Source organism: Manis pentadactyla, chromosome 16, assembly GCF_030020395.1.
Source record: "Manis pentadactyla isolate mManPen7 chromosome 16, mManPen7.hap1, whole genome shotgun sequence".
Taxonomy (NCBI): domain Eukaryota; kingdom Metazoa; phylum Chordata; class Mammalia; order Pholidota; family Manidae; genus Manis; species Manis pentadactyla.
The window spans coordinates 57,268,628-57,288,413 of NC_080034.1; the positions used below are offsets into that span (position 1 = coordinate 57,268,628).

General features: G+C 34.9%; 1 protein-coding gene across 2 annotated transcripts in view; it reads right to left on the reverse strand.

The window, feature by feature from the left end:
• Window positions 1-19,786, reverse strand: part of TMEM170B (transmembrane protein 170B) — a 66,766-nt gene that overhangs the window by 30,081 nt on the left and 16,899 nt on the right. The window contains exon 3 of one of the 2 annotated variants that reach the window (XM_036888669.2): window positions 2,028-10,606. The exons of the other annotated variant lie outside the window; for it this stretch is intronic. Within the exon in view, the coding sequence (XP_036744564.1) occupies window positions 10,476-10,606 (131 nt within the window). The 3' untranslated portion in view covers window positions 2,028-10,475. Of the gene's footprint in view, window positions 1-2,027; window positions 10,607-19,786 lie in introns of those variants that run through there. 2 annotated transcript variants of the gene reach the window in all.

A 19,786-nucleotide genomic window follows, 5' to 3' on the forward strand; every position in this document is an offset into this window, starting at 1 on the left:
GGTCTTGTACATAAGTGGTCAGAACCAGGGAGAAGACCCAGGTTTGATCTCTTCCCAGTCAATGTGCACAGGGCTTCAAAAGCCCTAAGTCTCTCAAAATTGTTCCCTTAGCCCTACAACAACATCTCGACCCATCTCTGTACCTTCTCCTATTTTCCACGTCAAAGATAACAAGCATCTTCTTGTATCACATCTTGGAGTCACCCAACAGCACTAATTCCCACACACGAAAAATAAGCAAAAGGAACAGGAGAGGTATCATTTTATGAAAACCTGTTTGGTCCCTTTTCTGGTTTCTCATGTTCAGTCCTGATTGCTTTAGGACCCTGCGTGCGTGGGCATTTGTCTACATGGCTACTAAAGACCATGCTCTGTTATGAAGTTTGTGCTTTTAAATGTCAGAAAGTGCAGCTGAAAAGACCAACACTTTCCTGGGCTTGAACTATAGGATGTCTCTGCAGAATAAACAAAGCCAAGAAGCCCATTTTGCAACAGGATCTGAGGTGGTTGATGGCTTTGCGCACAGCTGACAGGTGAGTCATGGCCATCTCTCAGGGGCTTTCATTTATGTTGGCTGCTTTGGCTTCCTCATCTTGTATGTATTCCGTTTAGAGAATGCAAGGAATTTGCTTGCTGAGCGTTTATCCGCTCTGTTTTCTAACCAGGCTCTTTTCCACTGAGGTATGTTTCTGAAAATCCCCCTCAGCAGACTTAGCTGCCAAAGTTCAATGGGACAGTTTAAACCTGAAAAAATATTCTTAAAAAATGCACTGTCCACTGTATGGAAACAGAATTTGGCTTTGACTTTGAAATAGAGGTATATGCGAACTTACTACCACAACTCATGGCAAAGTCTAGAACTACATTATCATTCTGTGTGCGTACAATACACTAGGGGAAGAAGTCAATGGGAGGACTCTTGCTAAGCACTCACTACATGCAACATGAGATACAACCCCCTTTACTGGTGGGAAAACTGAAGGTCACTGAAGTAAAATTACTTGGCCGAGTTCAAATACTAAATGGTAGAGCAGAAATTTAAAACCAAGTCTCATGATTCAGTGTTATGTTGGTGTTTTTCCACTAACTAAATGTCATTGCAGTATAGACTATTAAATTAGATAAAAACCATTATGCATTAAGAGTTGGAATGACAAATTTAAGAAAAATTCAAGGTCCAGATCAATGACTTACCAAAATCATATAATTAAAGTGATTTTTCTGTTTTGCGAATAACCTCAAACACTGTTTCTTAACATTCTTTGGAAAGTTAGATTTGTTAGTGATAACATGCAGCAATTCTTGATTTTTCTTGTATTTAATTTCTACACATGTATTTTTACTAGGAAAAATTACCATTAGATGTATCATACGGAAATGAGTCTAAAAGCCTGAAGCAAGGGGAAAAATAAAATAGAACCATTGCACCATCTAGTGATGAAACTCTTGCTTTGCAAGAAAACCACTTGATGGAATTCATTCTTGCGGATCAGTTCCCGGACCTTTCTGAGCCTGAAGAATGTTCATATAATTGGCCAAAAAAAAAAAGGTCTGATGATAATGAATAATGGACATATAAGGGCAGATAAACAGGAACAGTGGAATGGGACAGATTGCTCTTTAAGATTCCATGAGAAGCTGGAGAACCCAAATTCTACTCCTCAAAGATCTGCCACAGGTCCTTTTTACTTTCCTCTGACCCTGAACTTTACGTACCACTATATGAATTAACAAGGGTTCAACTTCAAAAAATAAATGACATAAGTACATTCAGAGAGTCTGAGATATTCTTCCTCCACCAAGTTTAAGACTCATTCTCCATCATGAAGATCAGTAGCAGACCTGAACATCTTTATTACCTTCTCCTCTAGCCTTGTTCTACAGAGGTGCCAATAAATCTGAAATTCAATGTTTCCTTCAATGTTCAGTAACTCAAAATACCCAAAGATAGTTTCCATATTTAAAAAATTATTAAAATGTTACTTCAATAGCCAAAGGTAATAGAATTAAAAGTTAATTTTTTAATCTCAAAGATTTATATATTTTGTTCAAGAAATTTTTAGGACTTGTGGTAGAAAGGAAACATTTAATAATTTTTAATTCTTATAGTTGAATGAAAAGATATGCTTCAACTAGTAATTACATGAAATAATATGTCTGTATGTGAAAAAACATTTACTTCCATTTTGCCTGCACAAGTTTAAAGCAGAGCTAGTTTTTATCCTAGCAGAGTTTGTAAGAATTAGTGACTGGCTGTTATCAGTCCTAGTCTCTTTTCAGGCAGGAGACTAGTTGAGCCTAGTTGGTACGTAGCACCATCCTTTAGAAATCCCTACCAACAAAAATTCAAAATATGCATACATTTGACAATACAAATCCTGAGTTGATAATTTTTCAAATCTCTGTAATGCCATCTGGTGTCCATAATGAGATCGTGCTTCATTATACGAAAGAGCCCCAGAATACTTGGTAGAAACCAACATGGTAAAAAATCACAGGTAACAGAGTAAGAAAACCCCAGCTCAGCATTATTAGCTGTGTGACCTTGAGAAATGTCACTTTCCCTGAACCTCAATGATTCATCTGTGAAGTGAAGGATTACTTTGGTAATCTTTAGTAATTCACTTAACTTAAAGGATTACCATAAGGGTTAAAGACTACATATAAAGTGTCTAACAGATAATAAGCACTCAATAAATGTTAGTCATTTATTATTAAAAATGACAGCATGCTTTAAAAAAAATAACTCTTAGAATTAGATGTTTATGTCGCCTGGAACTGGTTCTAGGTAAAACCATAAACTAGGCCATGATTGTCTTTCAAACTTCTTATCTTTTTCAGCACATCCCACAAAACCTGCTTGTGAAACTGGCCCAGAAAAACTGACAAAGGGTAGGAGGAAACATTCAAGTCTGAGTAAATGAGTTGAAAAGATATGTCAAGAGTCAAACACCCATAAAGCTTTTAAAGACAGGTTTATTTATAGATAAGTGCATGAAATTGAATACAGAAACTTTATTAAAATACTGTATATTACAAATTTTTAATGAAATAAATTTTGTGTAATGACATTTAAGTGCTGAATTCCCTTTCAACCACTGTTTTTGTGTGTAGCAGGAAAGAATTCACCCTGTATATTACAAAGAGGAGAGACACGCTGACCTCAGAAATGGTCCTGTGATTAGACAGCAGATGATACTAATTGTGCATCTTTTCTTCAAAGCAATGAATTGGAACCTAGATCCTGTCTTTGCAGACCAACTTTTGAGAATCAAAAATAACATGTGTAAGTTTATTGCTGCCCTTTGAAGAAAATGAGTGATGAAAACTAATTTAAAATAAAGATCAATATCTCTAAGGCTAACCTGATGCTACTGCAATTAAAATAATTAAAATTCACTGCAAAATCTGTCTTATCCAGGAAATTATGCTATATACACAGTGAGATTTGTACATGAATTGGGAAATAAAAAATTGCTTATATAAAATTAAAAATCAATAGTATACAATATTTACAGCTTGTTAGGTATTATACATAAACATAGGTTTTTAAATAATTCTTTAAAACTAAACTGTATTATGTAAACATGCAACACACATACTCATATAGAGTAATTTATAGTCTTAACAGAAGGGGGAAACTGTTCATATAACATAAGGTCCTTCATCACATATGCCTTTGTTTTGCGTATTGTCCCTCCAATGTCTTTTATTCCTGTCTTTATTAAGCTTCACAGTACATTAAGTATTTCTAGAGTAAAAATAAATCCCTGATGGTAAACATATTCCTAAAAGTTACATAAAGTGTCTGCCCTTGTACTACAATATAAAACTGTTTCACACTAGAATCTCTATAGTTTACAACCAAACTAAATTTTAAAATCCCACACTTAATTGCCTTGACTACATTTTTTCCCCATTTCAAACTTACTTGGAAAAGAAAAATAGAGACAAATACCACTTCATGAAAATGTAATGGAAGTAGCTGTCATCTGTCATGGTCAATGGTAAAAATAACTGATTCTTATTAAACTGTAAGGAGTTAATTCAATTACTTCATTCCCAAATTGAAGGCGCACCAATTCTGAATCTCACTAAAATTCACTTTGCAAAAGTATCTTAACTTCCAAGGCACTAAGGCATCACTTGGCTTTTGAAAACTGTACTGTGATTTACTAAATGATTCATCAGTGGCTTGAGAGTTAACATAATTCGAAAGTGAGTTTTTAATACCTACCAGGTAAACTGTATTTTTGCTATTTAAAGACATTTTAGTTGGTTACCTTTAAGTTAACGTTGATGCCCTTGTCCTAGAATGACTAGAGTTAACGCTTTATAGTAGAATCATATGAATTTTATCAAGTTACATTACTAAAATGAAAAATACCGTGGAATTTTATATTGTTCATCTCAATGTGTAGAGCTCATGCCTGTGTGTGTGTGTGTGTGTGTGTGTGTGTGTGTGTGTGTGTGTGTGTGTGTGTGTGTGTATTGAGGGAAGGGCCAAAAATTTTTAAATTTCTCTACTGTAAATGCATCCAACATAAGAAATACTAAGAAAGTGTCAACAATTAGAATACCAACTCATCCAGCATTTAAAGTAAACTATTTTTAATTACTATACAAACAAGTGCTTCTACTTTGCTTTCTATGGGGAAAAATCTAAAATGTTCCTTCCCAAAGATACTTAATGGTGATGTGCAAATACTTATTTAAAAATAAAGAACACTGTTCATCATCAGTAGTACTACCAAGTTAACATTCACTTACATAGGGCTCTAGACAAAGAAATGATTTTTAGAATTACCAATATGTAGCACATTGAGGACAAAAAGTGTAATAGTTATGATGATTGGGCATTACAGTTCCTCCTTCTGTACATTTATGTTACACTGCTTTCCAGTTTCACTTACATACCTAAATATATTGCCCCAGAGGGGACAATCATGTCACCATTGAGGTGAGATCTACATGGGTACAGTATATAATCTAAAAAAACATGTTTAGAGGTTCATGCTTTCTTGACTTGCCTACAGTATTTACTTTTCAGTAAGATTATAGCTGCGTAACCATAAGGTGTTAAGAACATTCTCTTCTAAACCAGCACTGACTCTGTCAACAAACTATGCATCTGTTTAAACTGTAACATATGACATCTGTACGCAGGGGGAGGGAGGTTTCTAAGAAACTGCTAAATTAGTTCTCAAAACCAAGAAAGGGTTGTTATGTAAGTTCAATATATGTTCAATGAACGCAACGGATATAAAAATGAGTCCCCTAAACTCAGGGCAGAGAGAAGATAGTTAAAGTTCATAGCTCAGTTCACTCAGAAATTCCAGTGTTTCCACTAATTTAATGAAGTATTAACTGCTACATCTACACATTTACTTAAATTACTTTGTATATTAAACATTACTTCCCCCAAATTCACAGATACATTTTTAGATAACTACTCCAGCAACCTCCTCAAAAACACTGCTACCTGCACTGAACAGAGATGGCAACCCTACATACACCACACACCTACAAATGTGATATGACTTCAGAATACTTCATGGTTCATGCATGTAAAGAAACCGAGCATTTCCTAAACACACGCACACATACTCAGAGAGGGCGGCCTTAACAGAGGGGAAATGATGCTCACATAACGAAGGGCACTTCATTGCACATGCCTTTGCTTGTGTGCACTATTTATCCTTCTCGTCCTTTCAACTTCCCTCGGCTACAAAATGCTACCATGTGTTTAAAAAAGTTCATCATCTTAAATCAAATAAGATCCTTTTTATCCTGGAGAATATCCTTCCAGGTTGTTATGAAAAGAACTGGGCGTTTGGGGAATTATGAGACTGATTACTGGTAACCATAATCACCCAATTATGAAAAGGAACAGCAAGTTGCCCAATTACCCAGTAAGTGTCTCCAAACTCCTATCTGCAATCAAGACCTACTAGAATGTCCTCAGTAGCTTTCCACACTCTTCACATCTTAAAAACAAATAATGACTCTCTCAAGAGATTTTGATTAAGACTTTGAGAGAAAAATGTGTACTAGCAAGACTGAAGTAGTTGGAGACTATTTCAGAAAATATTCTTAGCATCTTGTTACTTCTTGAATTATAAAATAGATGTAAGTTAAAAAGAACAGTATTTCCTTTTCAGTTTAGAACAAAGAACAGTAACTAGGGCTTAGCACCTTTGGTCCCTGGAAGGAAGAACTGAGCAGACACCAAAGCCCAGGTCTGTCTTCCCACAGCAGTGACACTTCACTGTGAGGCCAAAGGACAGGGTGTGGAAGAGAGGTGCACACAGGCAGGGGACTTTCTGGCCCTACAACAAGGACAGGACATTGCATGTAGCAGATTCAACTAATGTTGGCTCGGTGAAGCCAAGGGGAGTAGGCAGGATCAGGTACAGGAGTGAATACTGGCGACCTTTGTCTTTTTCCTGTTTTAACTAGTGGTAATACACAACTCCTAACTTAATTCTGCTTGCGCTGGCCTTGTCCACCACCACCAACTCCCAAAAGTGCTCTTAGATAAATAACTGCTGATTTTAAAAATAAACAGGTGGAGAGGAGGTAAAGGAGACAGGATAAGAGACATTTTTGTTTCCTTCTTAAATTTTTTGTAGGGAAAATACAGAAATGGATGAACATAGGTGAATTTTACAGAACAACATATTCAATTGGTATTATAAAATGTAATTTTAAAAAATTCTAAAGACTATTATATTGATCATTTACTGCCATTCATAAACAAAGTTGACAAATGACGGACCGTACAAGCAGATCTATGCTGCTGACTTAGATTCTAGTATCTCTTCACTGTCTCACAGCAATGACATCTCAGCTACTGAAATTCCATTTAGTGGATAAGCTGGGAAAATCCAAATTCGGACAGAAAAACAGAAACAAAAAACTAGGACTTAAACTCTTAATTAGAATCAGGAAGCAAAATATTATCCTAACCTTTTGAGGATTTAAAACCATCTTGTTAGCTCTTGGTGGACTCCCATCTCAGTCATCTTTATACTTACTGTAGAAAATACTTGGTACAGCACTTTACCAATAAAAACCCACCAAACACGTTTACAAAACTGAGTTAGCTGCTGTGTAAGTGTTGGCTTGGGCACGTTAACATGGCAGCCCCACTCCCCTCATCTTAACTAGAAGTTCTCTGAAGACTTTTTCCAGCAACAGTCTTTAACTGTGAACTACCCTGTTCCTTACATCACAAACACATGATATTCAGGGCAGCTCATTTCTTTACTCCTCACTTAAAGAACTAACAAAACCCCAACACGTTGAGCCATTGAAACCTGTACCACAAACACTAATAAGGAAGTACACTGGAAAACAAACTATAACACTGTAAATATTAACATCTCAAGTAAGAATCAAGCTGCAAGCACTGAATATAGCCACCACTTAGGGACTCTGCATTCTGGGCAACCAATGGAATCATCCCAGGGGACAGATGACTCGCACCACCTTCATTTAAAGGTTTTAAGCAATATTTGTAGCTTAGATGAGGCCTCTTGACTAACTTGGATCTATGGACATTTCTAACTAGTGTATTTAATAATAACTGGTTTGGGCATATAGGAATTTCTTCTTTGGGAAATGGATTTCACTGTCAGTAATACTTTATTAACAATTTTTAAAGAAAGGAGTATGAACTGAGTTATTCCTGTGTTTGCCACAAAGAAAATTTTAAGAAGGTGTAACCTAAATACATCAATAAGGGCTTTTGTCTTTATCACAAACAAAGGTCTCTAGCACTACTAAACCAAGAAAAATTTCCCCAAATTCAAAAATCTCAAACATCCTCAAATCTTTTTTAAAAACTTATTCCTCAAATTTTCCACTAAAACATGAAATTGTTCACCGAACAAAAGCTTTCCAACTAGACTATATTCATATATATAGCAGCTTTATATATATATGTATATAATGATATATATGGGTATATAGATATATATCATTTAAGTGTTTCTTTTCTTTATAGGAAAACCACTAACTTAAAAAAAATATCACCATAGAAATACCTATTAAGACAGTTTCATCAACCACACTATTCAATTGCGTTTCAAAACACCAAAAGAGTGACAGCTGCACAAAATCCTAATGGAGAAAACTGAAAGCAGCAAAGAAACCAAAACTCTCTCAAAAGTTAAAAGTGCACACACTACACACACACACAAATTCATAACATAAAGCAACTTGATAATGAGAAAGCTGCAAGACATTCTGCAAGCTAATTATTAACCATCCAATGGTACTTGCATTCTAGAGTAAAACCAGGGGTTTAAAGCTCTTTGGTCCCCACATTCAGCCACTTAATGTGTCCATGTTATTTTCTGGTTAATTTTCGATTCCGAATCACATGCTCCAAATTACCTTACCATGATAACTTTCTTAAACCATAAAATAACCATATGTTAAAATACTCATTTTGTAGATCTGAAACCATGTCAAAATGTTACTGGTAATGCCTCTCAAACAATATGGATGCTTTCCATTATTGATAGAATAGCCAATTTTATCAATTGATACAAAAGAATAGATAGGTAGAAAGGAATAACAAAATTCAAGTCTGACAGAAAAGAAAGCTAATTGGCTTGGAAAACTTATGATTAAATTTACTTTGAAAAAAACATCAGGAATATAAAGAACACATGACAATAATACAAAAGAATTTTAAGATTTGGTTCAAATATCTCTAAGAATGCTAAGTTGATCATTGGGTTTAAAAAAAAAGTCTAAGCTGCAGTGTTTATAAACCCCCAAAATCGGTTTCTATACTGGTAAAAAAGTACACCCCAACTCCTCGTAGTTGAGTTGCTTATATATTCCTATATTTGTATGTTAACATATTCATTTTTGGTAGAGAAAAAGTGGCATGACCAACAAAGGCCTTAAATTGGAATGGGACCTAACAGAAATCTACATTTTACTAATTGGGCTATTGAACAGTGAGGCTAGAATGTGCAGATTATATTTTAGATTGTCCTTAACTTCATATTTTCTGCTGTGGCTTTTCTTTTGAATTAGCATATTTATAATTGTACCTGGTATTAAAAAATCTCAGGAGACAAATTCAACCAGGTTCTGTGTTTCCTTTATCTCCTGTGCTCTTAAAAGCAGTTATGTATTGCCAAAAACCTCTTAAAATGTTTTATACTAAGGACTTTTTAATTCTAAGAAATGTCATCACAGATTCTAGCAAACTCAAATAACAGCATAAATCAAGAACTGAACAACAGAAATGAATCACCCAAATATCGGTTCAGTACTGTACTGGTATGCTGAGATTAACTGCTAAATTTTAAAATTACTTGCTATATTCCCCAGTTTTTATTTTAGTAAAATTATGATGCTACCACATACTCAGAGTGAGATAGTGAGATATTCCTCTTATATAACTTACTTGTTACTTATCTACAAATGAGGCTTTTTGTTTTCACAGCCTAATTTAGGCCACTCTTTCAATAGAGTTTTTACTCCAGAGCAAAAGTTGTTTACATTTTGTCAAAAATCAAGATATATGTGACAAGTAATATAATTACCACAGAGACTCTAGTTATAAAGATGTTCTCTCCATGAGATACATGGCAAAAACTTTTTCTAGAAGGGTCAAAGAATGCAACATGCATTTCAGACTTCTCTTCTTTTAGTTTATAAGAAAATCCTCGAATTCTAATTCATTACACACAAACTACCATCAATGTGTGTGACCCATCAAGTTTTGGATTCATATGAATAGCACATTTATGCATGAGGGAAACTATTAAAGAGTGTTATTTAAGTGAGTGGAAAGGATGCACCCTACAGACCTACTTTGAGTCCTTCAGAGAGTCTAGCTAGTTTTCCATGAAGTATTATTTTCCACATAAATATAACAATAGTGCCTAAACATATTAAAGCCCTAAATCCCAGAAATGTTCAACATTTAAAATCAAATAATTTATCTCATGTTAAATGATTCAGTATTCAGCACTCATACGGGAGTGAGCATTACAACACAAACTTTCACTGCATTACCTGAATTCATGTCAGATATATTCACAGCACTCATCTACATCTACACTGGGAAACTGTCACATGATCCACGTTAAAAAAAGAAAGTTTGGCACATTTATCAATTCCTCAAAACGTCTCTGTAACTTAACACAACACTGTTAAGAACGATGATTCAACACCAATGTTAACCTGATTGGCAGCTGAACAAGGTGCCTTGTCTTGTGGCTTCACATAGTGTAATGCGCCTTGCCTGGGACAAGGCACGTAAGGTGCGGTGCGGTAGTGCAATCACGTGAACACCAGAGGGCAGTCTTCCCACACAGCTCCAGGCCTCACGTTTTGACCTGCTCCTTCCACCTTGTACAATTTCATCCCCACTTGTTTACGATGCCTTTGTCAGAGAATCTGTACATCTGCTTCCTTAAGTGAAGTAAGACATTCCCAGAGAAACCTCAAAGCGTAGCGAGGATCCTTGAAAAGGAGATGATTAATGTCAGTACAGTCTGTCCGACGCCCCATACCAGCGCTTCCAAAGGGGCCATGTTCTTCCCTGCTACTCTGTAAATGCCAGCTACTGCCGCACCTAGGTGAGAACAAACAGCACGCTCACACATTTGATAACATGCATGGTTGCAACTTAAGGCCTCTTTTCATTTTAACAAAACAGAGGAGGTCAATGATCATTCTCATTTTACAGATTTTCTATCCAAGAGTTTCCATGTGATTGATAAAAGTTACACTTTACATTCCACTGTTCATTACCCACTTAGTAGAAAAACAGGCTTCTCTATTCAACCACAAAATACATACTTATGGTACATGCTGTTTACCTGACCACCACAGTATGCTCATAAAAAATGAAGAATTTATTACTATAATCTCTCACATGGGAATTTTATTGGCCAGACCTCATCAGCATTTTCAAAAACATACAACACAATATATTGATAATTACAAATGATAAAACAGAAAAAAACTACACAAGTTAATGTTACTTCTAAATTATTCAAGAAAGTTTTTATATTAAAGGAATCTTTCAAAAAAATGAAATTTTAAATATAAAGCATAATATTTGACTAATGCATTTCACAATCTACCATATAAAAGTCTACTGAGTTTTTTCATAAAGCATACACCTGTAGTTATTTGGAAACTAGTATCTTTACATCTAATAAAAATGGAAGCTGAACCTGACCTCTATTCTAGGAAAAATGTTCTAGATAATACACACTTCTGAGAATGAGAGAATCTCAATTATACGAGCTTCTGTGATTCATCACTTCATCTTACTAATACAGTATACATAATGATGTAGTATCTAAGTGATTTTAGAAGTGCATTCAGAAATCTTGAGGAAACAATTAAATTATAATATGCCATCTCACAGATTGAGACGGGCTTAAAACCTTTCCTAGAATAACTGTTTGCATATCATAGAATGGTCAAATAAGAAATAAGAACAGAAATAAGTTATTTGAAGACACTGAATTGACATTTATTTGAGATATAAATGTATTCACAAAAATTAGCTAAGAATTCTATAGTTCTCTTAAAATCTCCCAAATAAAAATAATTTCTGTGTAAGAGGTATAAATGGGAAAAGAAAATGATTAATCTAAGCCAAAGGCTTTCACATACATATTTTTTAAGGAAATCAAGATGTATACTATTTATTTCATACTATGTATTCTGCCAGGAACTTCACAAATATTATCTTATTTAAGCATCATGCCACTCCCAAGTATTATTATCTAATTTAAAGATGAAAAAATGGAGGTTTAGAGAGACTGAATCACTAGCCCAAGAAAATTCAATAAGTACAAAAGCTGGAGTTTCAATTCAGGTTAGTCTGGCTATAAATCTCCAAAGCTTTCTGTCATTTTACATTTGATTATACCAAGTGAAAAAGAGAACCAGGAATTCAGAAAATAATCAAGGAGACAATAATCATTTCAATATTAAATAAAATTTCTAATGGCACCAATATTAACTTAAGTAATAAACTTTACTAGTACAGCCGGTCAGATCCTCAAATTTTTGAATTGGATGAATATTCTTAATACGTTTTTAAGATCATATGCCTTACTATCAGAAATGATGTATAAAATAAACCTGAGAAATGCTCTATTTTTATTTGGATTTACCCTAGATTTTCATGATCATCTTCTATTTTAAAAAAACACAATTTGGCCACTATCTCTTCAGACCTAAGTTTTCAACAATGACCCAAGAAAATGGAAAATCTAAGCAATTACTAGTTCAGGCTACCTAGGAAATGGCAAACAAATCTATCAATTCAAACATCTCCTGTTTATGTAAGATTAAGAGCATGGTTTTTGGAGCTAGACTTGTGGATTAAAATTCAAGCTCTATGCCTTAGCAGCTGTGTTACACTGAACAATCATTTAACCTCTCTGTGCCATATTTCCTCAACTGTAAACTGGTGGGTGTGAAGATTAAGAGATAACAACTTGGAAAGTGCTTAGAACAGTGTCTGGTCCTCATGTGTACTCCAAAGTTTGGGTTGTAGTTGTTGCGGTAGTAAATGACAAAGGTATTTCTAATCAGTGACTCACCGTTCAAGAAATAGTGTTGAAACAGTTGGTAACCATTTGGAAGAAAAAAGTTTAGGTCCCTACTGTACACTATTCCCCCAAATAAATTTCTAATGGGTTAAAGAACTAAATGTTAAATACAAAACTATGAATGTAAACTCTAAAATGTAAGAAACTACTTTTATGATCTTAGGAAAAAAGGACTGCTTACGACCACGCAAAAAAGGAGCAAAAACCATAAAGCTTTGACTACATGGGACAGACTAGAAAAATATTTGCTATACGTATAAAAAACTGGTTATAAGTATCCAGAATACAGATGCACACATATACCTTCATAAGCACACATATTATAAACAATGCAGTGTTTTTTGTAATAGCAAAGATACCCACAAAATCAAAAGCAAACCCCAATATCCATTAGTCAGGAATAGGCTAAATTATACCAAGTCTATATATGGAACCCATATAATTTCAAAAGAAAAATTCACATGAATATATAAAGAACTTAAGACATATCATTTATGCAACAAAGAAGAAAACATAAAACAATATCTCCTTTACTAGGATATCCACCCATATGCATGTGTGCATTTGAACAAGCATGTATATATATGCAGTATGAATGAATGTAATACCTAAATAAAAATCTGGTGATACACACCAAACTTAAAATAGTATTACATATGAGAAGAACACTGGTTTGAGAGTGCTAGCCAAGAGGCCTTTTCCTCATCCTTAAAATGTTTTAAGTTTTAGATGGAGACTATATGCAGCCATATATTAATTACATAATTAAAACAAACTTAAAAAAACCTAAAAATTTCCATACCAACTTGCCTAAACTTCCCTACAATTCTAAGAAACTCTTTTAAAGGCAAGAATATTTTTCAACCCTACTGTGCAAACAAAAATATTTGTATGGAATGATAAAGTTCACTACAACCCTTGATTTAAAAGAGCAGGGAATAAATATACTTTAAGCTAGGTAGAAATGCTTGTGGAAAAGGAAAAATGGTGTGCATGTCCAATGTCAAGTGTTTTCTGTGTGGCTAAGAAAGACATGGTGCTTATATTTATTTTTGTTCCTTTGAAGTGTCACGGTTGGGGTCTTTGGCCCAAGGTAGAGAACCGAGGAAATCGGTATTCGGGACATCATCCATATGGGTTTAGAATTTAACTGGAGGTCAGGAGCTATGGAAAAGCACTCTGAGAGACAAAATGAGAAGGAAATGAGAGCAGAGTTTTAAAGAATAGAGGAATACTGAAACATTTTCACTTCGCTATCATCTTCTTTTCCAAATATGCTGACTTCTTTATTAAGTACTTAACTGTTCTGCTGAGGATAAAATGTATTTCAACTTGGAAAAGCCTCCTGTTTGAGGAAAAACAAGCAAAACTACTAAATAACCCACTTTTCTTTACACTCATTCAAAGAACAGAGGACAAGACCTTCAAGCTTACAATGAGGAGGGGAGACAGACAAATTTAAAAAAAGAAGACAGTGTAAAAAACTCCAGTTTCAACAAACAAGGGAGACATTTAATAATGTTATAAAGAAAATAAAATGAATTATCACTTTCCTCCCAGTGGATAATCACTTAGGAACCACTTTGTAAGTTACAACTTCCCCCAAAAAAGACTTATAGGAGTTCCCACTGTACAGTATGATTTCACAACTCAAACACTTGTCAGAAAAGACTGTTCAAGTGGGACTCTATCTGAAAGATCTGAAAGAAAACAGTTTTTCTGCCTATTAAATGAATTTGGAAACACTGTTACTAAATATTGAGCAGGTGCGAAGAAATGTTTATAAAATTATATGTAGATTAGAAAAATAGTAACAAATTCCCAAGTACCATCATCCAACTGAAGAAACAGAACAGCACTATTTCCTTCGAGGTTCCTGTGGACCCTCCTCACTTGCATCCCATTCTCTCCCTGAATTTGGTTTTTACTATTCCTTTGCTTTTCTTCAGCTTTACCACCTACTTATATCCTGGAAATATACATTTTTAGTTTTTTTAATAAATGGATTTTATACAAATGGATACTGTAAGTATTCTAATTTTGGCTCAGTATTATGTGTTTGAAAGTTATCTGTGTTGTATGTAGCTACAACTCATGCATTTTCACTATTGTACAGAATTCCAAGTAGGAATTTACCACAACTTTATCCATTCTACTGCTGACGACATTTACTTGTTTCCAATTGTTAACAATGACAAACACTGCTTCTTTGAACATCCTTATACAGGACCCCTGGCACATATATGAGGTCAGAAGTTTTTCCACAATACATATGTAGAAGTAGAATTGCTCAGTCCTATGTTATGGTCATTTTTGACTCTAGTAGGTAATGCCAAATTGTTTTCCAAAGTAGTTATGCCAATTTATATTTCAGTCACTCCATATCTTCAGAATCACTTGATATATTTTTAAAGATTTTTATCAACCTGCTGGGTAAGAGATGTTACCTCTGTGATTAATTTGCATTTCCCTGATAATATGATTGAGCTTTTCTTATGAATGGGGTGATAGGATTTCTATTTCTATGAAATGCTTGTCAAATCTTTTGTCCATTTTTCTATTGGACTGTCTTTTTCTTATTTGATTCACAGAGTTTTGAAAAATATAGTTTGGATATTAATCTTTTTGTATGTTAACAAACGTCTTCCTCAAACTTTTGCTTTAGTTTTCACTCTTTTTAAGGTGCATCCAGTTAAAAATGTACAAATATCAGGGTCTTAATTTTCTTGGTGAAACATGAGGCTAAGGTATGTGAGAACAAAAGGGACAGAAACAAAACAAGGTGCTTGCAATAAATGATACATGTTTGGAACTGCCACTATGAACAAGGACAGAAAGACTCCATTAGAAATAATGGAAGATCCCAAAAGTATTAGGGGCTAAAAAAAGACCAGCACAGTGAAGAAGAGGTAGAGAAAGCAATAGTGCTGAGTTGATCTGAAGGTCAATAAAAGATATAAACCTACAAGGACAAGAGAGACGACGAGAAGAGCCACCAGTAGACAGAAGGTATTGATGCACACAGAAACATAAAGTGCCTGCAGAGGAATCTACCAGTGAAAAGTGATTTGATTTGCCTTTCATATTTCCTGAAAGAAAGAAAATATATCAGCTAAGGCAGAGTTAGTTTTACTAGTGTGTTGATTCTATCAGTTTGTGTAGTTAGATCAGAGGTCAGCAAACTATGATCCACAAATCTGGGCCCACCACCTGTTTTTGTACTGAATGTGAGCTGTAAGAATGGTTTTTACACTTCTAAATGGTTAAAAAAAAAAAGTACAAAAGAGTAATAATATCTCATGATACATAAAAATTATATAAAATCTAAATTTTAGTATCCAGAAATATACTGGCATATAGCCATAGTCATTTCTGATACTGAACTATCTTTGCATTCTTAGGATAACATTCGGACAGTAAATTAGCCTATACTCTTCCATTCTTATGTTGTCTTTATCTTGTTCAACAACAAGTTACTTTGGCCTCAGCAAATAAGCTGCAAACAGATTTTTCTCTTTCCATTTTTTGTACTAATTTAGATTAAGGAGGAAATAGCAGTTCCTTGAAAATTTGGTAGAACTCATCTGTAAACCCCATTTGAGTCTGGAGTTCTTTGGGGAGGATGGGTCTTCAACATTTCAACTATTTATTTAAAAGTACTTATTGTTCTATTTATATTTTCTATTTCTTCTTATGCTAACTTTGACATTTTATATTTAGGAATATATAGCTGTTCATAACACTGTGTTATTTTTATAATTTATTTTGTCTTTATTATTGTGTGTATTCTATTTCATTCTATATTTTACTTTTTTGCCTTAACTCTTTTTTAATTAGTTTGCCAGCAATTTATTCATCTTATTATCTTTCCACAGATTTTGCTAATCTTTCATAAAGTTGAATAACAAAATTTAATACCTCTATGCCAATAAAACTAAGTAAGGTGATAAAAAATGATACCCTGCTCAACAACCATAACATAAGAGTTTAAGATCAACTTAATTAAAATATACAACCATCATATTGAGAACATTTAAAAATTCTAACAAAAGACAAAGAAGATGATCTGGAAAAATGGAGCTATATTACATGTTCTTCTGTGGGACAATTTAATATGCCAATTCCTCCCAAAAATTCAATTAAATTCAATTAAATCACTCCATTAAATCCCTATTTAATTCTACTTCAATTAAATCCCAATAAAAATCATAGTTATACTTTTGAGGAACTCAGTAGACATATTCTGAAATTTGTATAAAAGAAAAAAAAAGATCCATGAATAGCTATGTTAACTTTGGCAAGAAGAAGAAATGAGAGGGACCTAGCTCAAACAGATATTAAGCAATACTACAAAACCACAGGGATAAAAAACATGGCCTTACTATAAGGACAGATAAAAAGACTAACAAATCAGAACAGAGTTCAGAGACAGATCTGAGTACCTTGGACACAACACAAAAAGTGAATCAATGAGGAAATGATGGGTTTTTTTAGTAGATGGTGTGCCAAAACTGACTGACTATACATGCAGGGAAAAAAATACACCTAGAATTCTGTCTAAACCAAATACAAACAAAGACTCTAGACCAGGGAGTCTGTGCTTTTACACTACAATGGCAGAACTGAATAGTTGTGACAGAGGCCATCTGGCCTGTAAAGTTTAAAATTCTTACTCTCTGGTTCTTTAGGAAAATTTTTGCTGACTCCTGATTCAGATGAACTAAATACCTTGATATAAAAGAAAAACTGCAAAATTAACAGAAGAAAATATATCAGAATATCTTTTGACCTTGGTGTGAGGGAGAATTTCTTAAATAAGACTCTAAATTATAAACCATAAAGTAAAAAATTCCTTAAGCTGATTAAATTATACATTATATAAGGTAAAAAACCTCTTCAAGCTGATTACATAGACAGTAAGGATTTCTGCTCGAAAAATAACATCATGGATGTTATTATGACTGAGAGAAGTTATTTGCAACATCCAGAACCAACAATAGATCAGTATCTCTAACATACAAGAAACAGCTGAAATTTTATAAAAAGGAAACAAGAACCCCAGAAGAAAAGTAAGCAAGGAATTTAAAGGAGTAATTTGCAGAAAAAGGAATCTAAATCTATTCCTAAAGCATAGGAAGAGATGTTCTAACTCATTACTAATCAGAGAAATGCAAAGTAAGCCAACAAGATGTCACATTATACCTTCAAACTTGCTAAAATTTGAGAGCTAAAAATTGGAAACCTATTTTCTCTCAATTCTGGTATTATCAGTATTAGCTAAAATAAAAAATCACTCTGCTCTGGAAAGCAAATCTAAGTAGCAAAATACAGAAGATATGTATCTATATTCAGTGTCTTCTTCAATATAGATATCACATAATTATTTGCTAAAGTGAATATACAGCTATGAATGTGTTGGCATTCACAAATTGCATTAAGAAAATAAATATAGTTAATATTCATATTGGTTAGTTTTCTTAATTCTAGTGTTTACAGGTCAGAAAACTAGTCAGAAGAAATTTAAATGTTTTATTGCTAACTTGGATACAAATTTTTACTTGAAATTGTGTCAGACTTACATTTTTAAGGATTTTAAAATATAACATTGCAGCTTTTAAAATCATTGGCTTATTTTATTCTTGAATGAATTGAAAGAAGGTGATAAATACACATACACACCACTGGGGATAAACGGAAGTAGAATGACATTTCTCTTTAAAGTGTTACAATAATTCATGCCAACAGATACACACACACGTATATTACTGGTGACGCCTGAACAAGCTTTTCTTCCTCTGCTCATGGTGCCACTACAACCATGGCCCACATCAAAAACATTGCTGGTCCCCTGCATGTATCTCTGTAGCCACCATAGTGAATAACTAATTGGGATTTTTCCCTTTGCCAGAATCCTTACATCAACTCCTTTTGCAACCTGCTGCCTCTACCCTACCCTGCCTCAATTCAGATTACAGGTAATGCCTCTTAATTCCTCTTTCTTCCCCTTTTTTCTCTCTTCTTCCCTCCCTGCTGTCTTCCTCCCTTTCCTCTGCTCTTCCTCCCCAACTACATCCACCCATCCAACCAGCATTTGTTACATTCCAGGTACTGTTTTATCACTGAGGATACAAGTCCCTGCTCTTGCAGTTTTCTCTGGGTTCTTCATATAAAATTCTATATTCAGCTATTGAAACAGGCTTCCCCACTGAACTGTTTTGCCCCTTACCAGCCCCTTTCAAAAATTCATACTTGTTCTCCACAGCCTGCAGAATAAAAACCCAAACTTTCCGGCAGGCCTTCCAAGATCCTCTAGTATCTCGCTTCAGTTTATCTTTCCAGCGGAATCTCCTACGACTTCACTGTGCACATCCTGTACCTCAGCTAAACCTGAGATTTGTTTTAAGCCACATGTATGATGAAATGGATGAGGTGCCATATGATAAAGTTACAGTTACAGGGTAATGCAGCAATGATGTCAGAACAGGAGACAGCACAGAAAAACCAAAGAGCAAATGAAGGATGAGTAAACAGACTACTCACTATTTCCCACAATTTTATGATTGTCTTATTAGTGCCCCAGGACATCCCAGAGACATGGGATCAGGATTTTCCTCTAAAGGCAAGGTAGTCAATCACACGGGGCAAAGGTGACTGTAGGGCACAACAGGAGACCTTACAACTATAGAAGAAAAGCATCCCTCTCAGCTCTGGGCCCGAGAACTCTGTGACTATGAGGAACCACGTCCTAATGGGAGGGTCTGGGAACAGATCCCGCAGTAGCAGTGAACTGCCCCAGATGTGAGCGGCAATCCCAGCCTCTACTGTTCACTGGCAGTGATGGGATCGACAGCAGTCTAGAGGAGCCGCCAGCTTCTGTCAGGGCCCTATCAAGGCAGCGAGGTCCCAACAGGATGTGTGTACACCCTGGCTCACATCAGAAATCAGAACCACCTCTCGGACCCTGGCTCACATGAGAAATCAGAACCACCTCTCGGACCCAGGCTGCAGGGGGCTAACTGCAGTGCTGAGGGCGGGAAACGGGAAGGAACCTAAGGGCTTCTGTGAAATGCACGAGGCCACACAGCAGGAAACCTGCATACAGTAGAAGACACTCTCCAGTAGGCTAGGGGAGACTTGTGTCATAATAATTTGTGTTTAAGAAGGAAGCACAATTTTAT